General features: G+C 29.7%; 1 protein-coding gene across 1 annotated transcript; it reads right to left on the bottom strand.

Annotated features, from left to right (window-relative positions):
* Window positions 1–10,426: 10,426 nt before the first annotated feature.
* On the bottom strand, window positions 10,427–11,704 carry LOC130799658 (putative gamma-glutamylcyclotransferase At3g02910). Its single transcript, XM_057662831.1, has one exon. The coding sequence runs from the start codon at window positions 11,256–11,258 to the stop codon at window positions 10,710–10,712; it is 549 nt and encodes a 182-aa protein (XP_057518814.1). The 5' UTR covers window positions 11,259–11,704; the 3' UTR covers window positions 10,427–10,709.
* Between the last annotated feature and the right edge of the window lie 956 nt (window positions 11,705–12,660).

Below are 12,660 nucleotides of genomic sequence, written 5' to 3'. Positions count from 1 at the left end.
TTAGTACACATGTAATACAAGAAGTTTTTAATATCATACATATTAATAATTTTAATGTAAAATGACAAATGAAATGCTTCTTAGTGTCTTGCCATTTGTAATTATTTGATTAGGTGAGAAATCTAAATACACACCAATCTTTCCATATTAGAAGAACAATTTGATGGCATGTTAAATAAAGAATGTTTCTAATGTATTATATCATTGATATGCATGCCTAGTTTGCATATGTTTGATTTCAAATGCTAATATATGAACTAAAATTAATTTTAAATATAATATTTATCAAGTACGTCTAATTAATTGAGTGTACAAAGTCATTATACATATTAATAATTTTGAAGTAAAATGACAAATGACATGCTTCTTAGTGTCTTGTCATTTGTAATTATTTGATTGAGTGAGAAATCTAAAAGCACAATAATCTTTCGATATTAGAAGAACAATTTGATGACATGTTAAATAAAGAATGTTTCTAATATATTACATATTATTAATACACATGCTTAATTTGCATATTTTTGATTTCAAATGTTAATATATAAACTAAAATTAATTTCAAAAATAATATTTATTAAGTACATCTAATTAATTGAGTGTACAAAGTCATTTATGTATTATTCAAATATACATTAATTACAATAAAAATAATAACCAATATTAATTTAGTCGGTTTTAATTACTTTTCTAAATAGTTATATTAGTATTATTCCAACCTAAAAGCAATACTATATGACAAGTCTTTAAAAATAAAATTATAAATTTCTTATCTTTAATTTATTATGTTAGTATTACTCCACTCTAATAGAGGCACCAAATCAATGAAAATAAATATACGTTACTTTTTGTCAATATTAATTATTAATAAATAATTATTAAAATAAAAAAAATTGATATATTAGTTCTGTAAGATATTTATTTACTCACACATATGTTTCTATTATACCCAATTATTTGATAACTTATAATTTCTTAGCTTTAAAATTAAACTAATAAGAGTTATCATAATAGTGGGTCAAGTATTCGACTCATAGCTTTAAAAAATTTCTATTTTTGGCCCAACATTTAGTGATAGCTTAATAGAGGCACCAAATCAATCAAAATAAATTTGCGTGACTTTTTGTCAAAATTAGTTATTAATAAATAATTATTAAAATAAAAAAATTGATATACTCTGTCAATATAATTATTAGTTTTTTGAGATATTTATTGTAAATCAAGAACATTTTGTAAATTAAATATTTGATTGTTACTGGCAACATTAGGTATATGTGGTTTTTCTCATATGTTTAATTTATTTACTTATACAAATATTTACATTATACCCCATTATTTGAATATTGTTCTATTATATCAAAAAAATTGTTACATAATAAGATCAATTAAAATTTTTATAATCTTTTAATTGTTTAAAGTTTTCTAATTACAACCTAATTCATCCAATATTTTTAAGGATACTTTTTAACACATGGTCATCAAACCTTAGAAATTCAATTTAAAAGTCATAAATAATCATAGATTATATTTTAGAAGTTTTCATAAATTTTAGATTTTATAAATCCGTCCATTGCATGGATATCTAACTAGTTAGTCTATAATATTATATGATTCTAAGGAGATTTAATAGTGAAATTGAAGTAGCCACGTTTCGTGTTGGGCTGGTTTCGGTTCCTAAAAATTGGAACATGATTCAGACTGTAGGGTTACGATTCTGGTTTTGGTTTCGCCTTGGTGGTTCTAGAAGGTTCTTTAAATGTTCAGGAGGCGATTCCTAGCGCTTCAACTCCCGAATTGTGCGGGTTGGACCATCGATTCAATTCTTCTTTTTGCTTTAAAAATAAATATAAAAAATCATACTAAAGTACTATAATGATGTGGACATACCATTGTTGATTATTATCTTTATTGTTTGTCAACTTTATTGTTTGTCAATCCTTATTAATATATACTAGAAAGAAGAAAAAACTAAAGTTTATAAAAAATGATAAATTAATAATAAAGATAATTAACCAAAAAAGGGAAAAAATGGACTTGAACCTTAACAGTTCGCAGTTCCACAAGCCGATTTCTGCCAACAGTTACACAGATTCGTCATAATGTTTTTGAAACCTTAACGATTCGCATTTTAGACCGGTTCGAAAAGTTTTGCAGACAGTTCTAGTTCCGAAACAGTTTTTTGACAGTTCGGGATCAATTCGGTTCCGAGTGAACCGCCCTGTGGCCATCAAACACTATAGACAACAAATATATAAAATTTTTGATATGAAAAAATTTAAAATTACTAAATTATCTTATATATAGGTCAAGTTAAGGCAAATTCATACAATATTTTCTTTTCGAAAATGATTAATTAGTAAGAAAATGACCTACTAATAAATTTAATTACCGATATAAGTCAACATCAACCAATAAAAAAATATTTTCTTATAGGCATTTTGAATTTGTTTTTTTTTTTTATTTTTAGTAAATTGTAAATATGGTTATAAGATACTATATCATACACCTATTAGCAGCATCAAAAGATGATTTTGGGAGTGATTCGTTAGCAACAAATGTTGGCTCCTCAAAGCGTGAAGGATCACCCCAATAAAGTCGTACGACTAGACTATAAAAAGTTGATTGCTCATCAATATTCATTAAGTCGAAATCTGATAGAGATCACAACTAGACTGCTAGTAGGGGTGTTTAATGGGTCGGACTCCATTTTCGGCCCGGTCCTTACAAAAACTTTCTAAAAATGGGCCGGATAAGGGCTCAAATGGGGTCCGACCCATTAAACACCCCCTACTAGCAGCCTAGTTGTGAGCTCTATCAGATTTCGACTTAATGAATATTGATGAGCAATCAACTTTTTATAGAATCTAGTCGTACAACTTTATTGGGGTGATCCTTCACGCTTTGAGGAGCCAACATTTGTTGCTAACGAAAACGGGCTCTACTATAATTAAAGTTAAGCGGGCTATAAAAGAGCTCAATAAGGGTTGGAAATGGGCCTTTATAAATAACATAATTAATGTATAATTTAAATATTATAAATGACAATGCCAATGGAGATTATTAATATTTTTTCAATTTAATTATTGTAAATGATAAATTTAATTGTTATAAAATTGATAAATAGAGATTAAAATAATTTTAAGTAATAAAAATAGGTCGGGTTGGGCCAGATCGGGCTTTCAAAGCCCGGCCCATTGAAACCCCATATCATGTTTAAAGGGCTCTTATCCAATTCAGCCCATATTTACTTAAGCTCGACCTAGATCTTATCTGGCCCATTAAACATTCCTAGCTGGCTACACATAAAATAGGATTTAGTAGGAGGGATTCTCTTGGAAAGAATGGTAAGAACTTTACCATCTTAGTGTTGGATTGATCTCATTGTAACAAAAATAACTACAGGAAATTAATGATATCTTGCTTAATTGTTTGTGTGAATTTTATAGTCTAAGAATGTATTGTTCTTCTTAACCTTGATTTTCCAATTTTCTAAATCATAGAGAACTTTGCTATGAATGTTCACTTTAATTTATAGAAGAATAATATTAGGTTTATTTTGGTTTGAAATGGCTCGGAGTTTGCATTCATGGGAAAGTGCAAGACATAATCAACTATGTCTCCAAAAGAGTTTGATGAGTTGGACCTTTAAGCAAATACATTTAATACAATTGAGTCTTTCTAATATAGTGGTTAGAGAGGTGACAAAGAAGAAAATGATGGTAGGGCTAAGGTTAAACTTGAGTTTCTTTGCATGTTGAAATTGGTTAAGCCGTTTGTTATTAAAGAGCAAGCTTCATGATATTTGCCTTAAAGAAAGTAATTTTTTTAAATGAAAACTTGATGAATGTGATTCGATCACAATGAACATACAAAATATATTGATGTAAAACATATTGACTGATAAAACGTTTAGCGAGCGAGACTATTTTGTATTGGGAAATAAAAAGTTACTATTGATCAAGTTAATAGTGATTTGTTGCTAATGAAGTTGATTGATAAACAATTGACTAGATATGATGATTCACCTTTTTCTTTTACTTAGTGGTATAATGATAGAAATGATTAAAATAAACTCAAAACTTCAAAGTCTAGGTTAAAGTCTAGACATAAGAATATCATGCGTTATACTCATCTTAGGAAGAATTGTCCGGAGAAGGGAAAGAAGAAAGGAAAAGGAGTTATGTAGTACTTCTTCTTCTCATGTTCACTCAGCGGCCGTGGTTAATAGTGATGATGATGATGATTCTCAAATACTTTTTTGCATCTTTGTCAGATGTAAGAACCAACTATCAACAGATTGTTGCTTAGGGATGTTCTTACCATATCTCATCCAATAGACATTGGTTTCAAACATATGAAAGTGATCAAGGTGGAATTTTGCTCATTTTGGACGCTTGGAATAATAATGGCTGTACTTTTACTTTTTAAATGAGCGAACTTAGACTTGTTTTTAGTGCCCAATAATCAGATGAAGGGCAAGAATATTTGGTTACTTTATAAGCTCAATTGTTCTACTATTTAGGGTTTTGTATTTAGTGTTAGTTTTGTATCTATTGAATATTATGAACATTGTGTGTTTAGAGAACAAAAGAGGGTTAGCTTCTAGGTGGTTGTGTATGAAACAAAATAAAGTGGTGCAGAGGATGAATAAGATCATGGTCGGTTCTTAGGGCAACCGGGACCGCCCAGTGCCCTCAGAAATAAGTGGCCTCAAATATTATATGGTGCTATTCATGTCCAGTTCTGAGCAACACTTTTTAACTGATTTGTTTGTATATTTTTTCTATATTTATCTTTATAATAAGTGGCCTCAAAAATTTATCTTTATAATATAATAAAGGATCGCATTTTAAAAGTCATCGCAAAAATAAAAAGCGCCTCCAAAATCTTTACTTTACCCCTGAATAAGATTTTACTTGACAAGGCTTGATGTTTATTTTTTTCCATGCAAAGATGAGTATGAGATTTTGGACCTAAGCGGTCCAATAGGGGCTTACTTGGCGAATAGATCACCTTACGTTGCTCCTGAGTTTAAGGAGTGGAGGATATGTGGTCGAGTTCAACCCACATGAAACAATAGCATATAAAATGAGGAAACCAAATGTTGGGGTTCAACGAAATCGCATCATATAATCCCCCACTAAATGTTGCGGTTCTCATGGAAACACAACACATAGTCTATTCCTTGCTCCGATTTTAAATCGGAGAAAAATATACATAATATATGATGTTATTTTAAGTGGTTGGGGTCAAAATCACAACATAAAGGGCCAAAAAAAACACGCAACATATAAGATTTTTTCTACTAATGTGTGTAAGATAATGATACTAAAATAAAGAATTACATGGTGAGAAGGGGCATGGGTGTAACAACCTAACTTACCGATTGACTAAATAAGGCAGGTCATCACGGGGTTTTACTTACCCAAGGACTCAAATCTCACATCATAACTCGAGAAAAGAGTCACAAGGTCCAATATATAACTGTAACAAATAATCTAAAGTTCAAACATCTAAATCAAAGTCCAAAATAATCATACAAGTCACTATAAAAGTTCAAGTAGTCAACATAACCAAATCTACTACACACTTACTAAAAACCCAATACAAACACTATAAATTCTCACGTATTCAAATCAATATCTTCCACGTATACTCTAATCACCTCCATTATCCAATCGTTCCCGATTGGTATCGATTTGTAAACAATATAAAAGATGAAAACAATGTGGAGTCAGATGAAACCGAATGAGCACAAACAATCCAAAACAAAACAATCATGAAATTAAAATAAATGATTGAAAAGTAACATCAGTTCCTAGATCTTTATGCGCAGTAGGAGTATAGTTGAGAAGAACATCCATAGCTCTGTGGCTATGTCACTCTCGGATGAGGCTAGTTAATATTTGAATGACAATTCGCCTCAAAATAGGGAGTAAGGAACATTTTCCCTCTATTCCGCCAATGACCAACTCGTGAATCTGATCCATTATCCACATCAATATCAGCATAATCATTCATTACAAATTTGTCTCAAAAATATTAAATTCACAACTTTAAGAAAACAATTTTCAAAACTGTAGTATGGCCAGGCCTTTTAAGGGACTGCTACTACTCACCAAACCCGACGCTTCCAATAGTCAAGACCGGTTCATTGTAATCATTTAGAAGAATTCCTCGATGAAGTCATCGCATGAAACATAACCGTAGACATAACATCACTAATGTGCGTTTAATCCTACAATACTAAGATACGACTTATTACATTCTCCTCCTATGACTATACAGTAAACCAAGATCATTTTCTAGTATTTCTAATCATTAAGGAATTTTGCACTTCTAACTTAAACACCGTATGTCATCAAAATTATTATAATTGCGATCAAACCATGTTTAGCCACTAAATGTGCATTTGATCCTACACCGCAGTTCTGTGTATGTTCCCAATTAAACACAAATGTGTGCATTCAAATTCATAATCAAGAATCCTCAAAAAGAATCTAATGGTCATACTAAGAATATGAAACTTTCTCATCAATACGACAACAAATGTTCTACTCCACAAGTCAATAATTTCCAAGAGAATTTCTTAATTCATTCAATACTTCCATCAATATTAAGTTATTCTCAACAAACCATAATCTAAAACTCTCCTAAATTAATACTATCAACACAAGGTACACATCTTCAATAAATTTGCAAGTATCCAGCTAATCTTGACCCAATAATACTTGATATTTATTTTCAATCTCAACTTCTAACTTATTAATTTCTCAAATGTTACGATGGGAGGCTAAAAGATTTAGCTTGCCTCTACACCTACAATATACAACAATAACGAATATATATAGGCAAAGTTAGGGCATAAGCAAAATTACACATATACCACGATAGAATACATAAAAGATGTTGTTGCTTTTCCTGCTCGTTCGCTCTCTTCTTGTGCTCATTCGAGCAGTATCACTTGGTAAACAACGATTTGTTATTTTCTTACTACAACGTGTCTCATGATACCCCTTTGTTCCCAAAGCATATTCCAAGCAAATACGTACCATTTTCAAGTCTTGGATTGTCCATTTACCAATCAAAACAAACTGCACCTTTTGTACAAAGTTGTTTCACCAACCTTTGAAGGGGCGAGATTTTTCTACACTACCATATCATGTAATATCATGACCAAAAGTAACAAACCTTAAGTCACACTCTTCAAATACAATCCGCAGAGCCAATGGCTAAATAATAACAAATCTGAGCCAGTGTAAATTGATTTCATTTTCATTCCATATGAAGAACATGTCTGTTAGTGAATTTGTAAAACTCTTTGCAATAATGTTAACTTTCAACATATAATCAAACATGTTTTGTCTTGTAATTTAGAGAAGGACGATAGAGATGTGTCGAGTTGCGATGCTTTAAGGTTTAAAACGATTCTTGAGGTGATTACCAAGGGGCAAATAAGGCTTCATTATGGGGTGGAACTATGCCTTGAATAAGGCAAGGCATAAAAAGGTGGTTGCTCGAACAAGGCAACTCTAAAACACAGTTAGAAGAGTGCAGCAGATGTTGCTTGTTCAAGCACCAAATAGGCTTGTTTGAGTTGCCAAGTCAGCAGCAGCTGCTGTTCGAATGAGCATGTCATAAGCTTGAACGAGCAACAGTTCTAAAGAGTCCAAATGGCTATGTGTTGGTGTGTTTGGGGCATTGAAAGGGTGCATTACTTTCTTTTGTGTTAGTGTAGAAAGGGTTAATACACAAGTGAGGGCTAGGGTGTTGACCAAAACAGCTTTCTTTCTTTTGTGTTAGTATAAAAGTCATATTCCCTAAAGTTAATAAGTATGATTTTAGTCTATTATGAGTAGATATAAGTATAAAAAGTCATATTCCCTAAGGTTAATGTGGCAGGAATAAGGTTTTGTTTGTTACATACCCACTTGTCCAACACTCTATCCATCCACCTCGCTCCATATCCACCCTCCCCACCCTATATCCACAAATCTCATCTCATATTCTTCCGTGTAATATCTACAATGTACAACTTTATATTATATTTGTATATTTTTATTAAAAACTATTGAAAAAATATATATGGATAATAACTTTGTTTTATTACATTATACCATTTAAATAAAATTAGATGTACAAATAAATTTTTAAGGATTTAAGGAGAGGCGTATATTTATGATGGGTATAGCCGTAGTGAGTGGTAATCAGATTAAATACATATCCAGGTGGACAGGTGTGAATATGAAAATTTTATATTATATGAATGATGAGTATGTGGTGGATATAAGTATGGGGAAGGGTATACCCTACCCACCCGTCCATTTTATAATCTCTATGCACAATATATAATTAAAAGTGAATAATTAACGAATAATATGAGCAATAATGATAATATTATGAAAATAATATTAATAATAATGAGAATAGATAAACATACAAATAAAATATTGTTCCTCAATTCAGAGCAATGGTCTCATTTGGTTTTTCAACACTATTCATCAATCACTCTTAATTTGTATTTTATTCTTAATTTATATGTAAAAAAGTCAAATGAAATCTTATTTGATTTCTTTTAGTGTAAATACGTTAATATCAATTTTTAAAATTTTTAAATATGGATAATTAAATATTTTTAGAATTGAATTAGTACAGAGAGAAAATCCAAATGCGACAATTAGTATGAATTTGAAGGAGTATTACTATTAATGTTTCCTTTTAAACTAGCCGCAAAGCTATGCATTTAATTACTTTCTCGGGTTTGGATAAGTTGCAATTCAGTAGGTGAAGCTAAAACCCATTTTTTAAAAAATTGTTACATTTGATTATCTCAATTTTTCAATGTTAAATTCAGCTTGCATATTGTTTTAATGTTAAAATTCAGTTAATAGCATTTATTTTGGACAGAATTTGGAGAGAATGCAAAGTAAAATGAGTTAGAGATAATTTTTAAAATTCAATATAAAAGATGTCGATAAAATAAAAAGAAGGTGATGAATAGTAATGTCATTATTTAATTAGAATTATGTTAGATAAGAATAAATTATGATGTAGGAAGAGAATCATAGAGGATGCTTAGCAAGAAAAAAGGCAAATAATCAAAGTATTAGCAAGTACTAGAATACAAAATCAAACAAGGCAACAAAAATAAAGGAATTAGAAGGGGAATCACATAGGATGATCCTAGAAAAAGGCAAGCAATCAATTGTCGGTCACAACGAGGAAATAAATCAAGTCAGGCAATAAAAATACTTAATCCTTAAATATCGCCACCCTTTTTATTTTATCGCCACCCTCCCTCCAAATAAAATTACAAATTTACCCCTAATTTTTAAAAAATTACAATTTTACCACTCTCTACAAATATCTTATTTATAATAATAATAATAATAATAATAATAATAATAATTAACTTTTTTATATTCTTCAAAAAGAATATAAATAAAATTAATAATAATAATAATAATAATAATAATAATAAAATTAAAATTAATAATTATTATTCAAAAAGAAAAAAAAATGAATCGCCCAGAACCGGGCGATTGGACCCCGGTTCAATCGCCAAAAAAGTGGCGATTGAACCGGGGTCCAATCGCCCGGTTCTGGGCGATTCATTTTTTTTTTCTTTTTGAATAATAATTATTAATTTTAATTTTATTATTATTATTATTATTACTGTTATTATTATTAATTTTATTTATATTCTTTTTGAAGAATATAAAAAAGTTAATTATTATTATTATTGTTGTTGTTATTATTATTATTATTATTATTATTATTATTATTATTATAAATAAGAAATTTGTAGGGAGTGGCAATTTTGTAATTTTTTAAAAATTAGGGGCAAATTCGTAATTTCATTTGGAGGGGGTGGCGATAAAATGAAAAGGTTGGCGATATTTAATAACTCTCTAAAAATAAATGTTTTTCAGACGTAATCATACAGGATATTGAGTGAAGAGGTACGAGGTAAGACTTCTACTTTATTTTGTTCTATTATATTTCTTACTGATAGTTATATTTTCTCATATAAAATGTCAAAATCAAATATTTATATTTCAAAATGAAGAAAGTATGACTTAACAAATACTTCTACTATCACTCTCATTTTACTTAAGTTGTAAGATAGTTGAATTGAATTGGAAAATAAAATAAAAATAAGTTGATCATAAATTGAGTGGTTAATACAAACAAAGAGTATATATATTTAGGGATATACCAATTCTTAAATAAGACAGTCTCATGAATAAGAATTACATCAATAGAGTGAATCTATTGAAAAAAAGATGCAAAATCAATAAAACAAATTAAAATATGATTTTCAATTGTTGCTACAGTTACTTTAGTAACTACTATTAGTTAAATGATCTTATCTAATATATACTTTTATATATAAAATGTAAAACATAACAAGTGCAATCATGTTAGATTCATTTTAATGTTTATTTTCATAATATGTTTTTAGAATTTTTATCATAGAAAATTAAAAAAATTAACAATTAAAATTATATATTGTACGTGAATAATAAAATTATAATCATCAACTATAAAAACAACGTACAAATTGCCATTCATATGATCATATCTGTCAAATTGCCGTTCATAAATCATATCGCTAATATAAGCACAATTCTCTCCTAATGCTAAACTGCTAATCTTTTATAAAATGGAAGTTGTACGAATACCATTTATATTTAATTCCATAATCCAAATTAATTCGTTGAATAAGGATCGTCAGATTGAAGAAAAACCCGAATGTAATCCATCAATGATGATCCAACATCTCGATCCTTAACCCTAACATACTTTTCCCCTTCCTTATCCATGTACTCCCCCATCCCAATCTCCCCAATTTTCTTCCACATTTCCTCCCCAAAACTCCGGTGCCCAAAATAGGCCTCTACTTGTATCAGCCGCGGGTTACCTTCCTCCTCCGTCACCACCTTCAATGGTAGCCTTTCGTAGTGTCCACGACTTATTCCTTCCAACTCATCCAGTTTTTCCAAAGCATGACCCGAAACAGAGTACAATTCTCCCTTGACCCGGTGACCCGACCCGGGGATGTTGATCAAGAAAGGGATTCCTAAAGGACCAAGCACAAGCGGGTAGGAGTTGACGGTCTTGTAGCAGCCTTGGAAAACGGCGTCGTTTGAGGTGGATAGGCCTTTTAAAAGGTAGTGGTTTGGGAAACCTTGTTTGAGGGTTCCATAAACGAAGATTTGAGTTGTTTTGTGGTTGTTATTATCGGAAGTGGTGGACATTGTTTATTTGTTGTGGGTTTTTGTGGTGTAAAATATGAATATGAAATTTGGTGATGAAAATAAGGATGGGATTTGTTTATTTATAGGAAAATATAATTTTTAAAATAAGGATGCTAGTCTAATAGAGTAATAGGGGTGGAGGGAGGGGGGCTGGTTAGGGTTGCAGAATAGGGCATATATAGAGTGGTGGTGGTGAAAGAGGGTAGGTAGTAAGGAGAGGGAAAGTTGGGCATGATAATGGTCGAGGTTGGAGAGGTTGAAAGGGATGGTGGAAGGTAGTGAGATGGGATGGAATTGTTTCCTTCTTTTTTAGTTTTAAAAATTAGAAAATGAAAGAAAATTAAAAAACTTACTTGTTTAAACGGTTATAGGTAATTTAGACTTTTAAGAAAAAATGCAGTGTAAAGATTGAATTTTTCAAAAATAATCAAAAGATGAGACTTTAAAAAGAGAACCACCCAAAGGTGGGATTTTTAAAATTAAATTTTTCATATTTATATACTAATACTTGGTATATTTTTTTTTTATCTATTTTATGATATTTATTATATTTTTATTTACACCTACTTTAATTCTACTCTATGAAGTATTTCATTTACTTATATATTTTTTTTTATTATTTAGATATAATAACGATATTTTGATACCACTCATTCATTGTCTTAATACTTGTGTCAAATTGAAATGGTGTTAAGCCTTCAAAATAAAAAGAATATGTGTATTGAGATATGAGTGTCATGTACTTTTTAATTTATGTAGATTGCTAAGAGATCCTTTGTATATTAGTGCTTTTTATATAGTAAACTTAATAAATAGAAGATTAAGTGGATTATGACTTTATTATTATTTATTACTCTCATATTTAAGTTATAAGTCTCATTTGACTTTTGATATGTTAATCAATTATTTTTAACTTATATTTTATTCTTAAGGAAAATTATCATAACTAATATAAACTTTTATTGATTTTTCCATATTAATGTTAACTTTTAATTAACCATGAATAATAAGAGTATCAATTTAGGGGATGTTTGCCTAGAAAAATATCAACTTTTAATTATAGTAGGTTATTTGACAAAAAATAACAAAGGTAAACTAACAGTTAAACAAAAGTTTGTATTATTCTCAAAAAACACACCCTTAAGTTGCTATTATTAATGATTAATCAAAAGTTGGTATTATTGTAGAGAAATTAAGCGAACGTTTGTATTTTTCACGTTAATTTTTCATACTTTTAATCTATAAGTTATAACATAGTACGTCAAGTGAGATCTTGTTTGATTCGTTTCAATGTAAAGATCATTAATATCAACATTTTACATTTTTAATTATGTATAATTAGAGATATTAGTGATAGAATTATTTTATTGACAAATATGCCTGGTCAAATGGAGTATAAGAG

The sequence above is a fragment of the Amaranthus tricolor genome, chromosome 14, assembly GCF_026212465.1.
Source record: "Amaranthus tricolor cultivar Red isolate AtriRed21 chromosome 14, ASM2621246v1, whole genome shotgun sequence".
NCBI classification, from domain to species: domain Eukaryota; kingdom Viridiplantae; phylum Streptophyta; class Magnoliopsida; order Caryophyllales; family Amaranthaceae; genus Amaranthus; species Amaranthus tricolor.
This window is presented reverse-complemented; position numbering and strand designations above follow the sequence as displayed.

Coding starts and splice junctions, on each gene's coding strand:
- LOC130799658 (XM_057662831.1), bottom strand. CDS start 11,258: ATGTCCACCACTTCCGATAATAACAACCACAAAACAACTCAAATCTTC.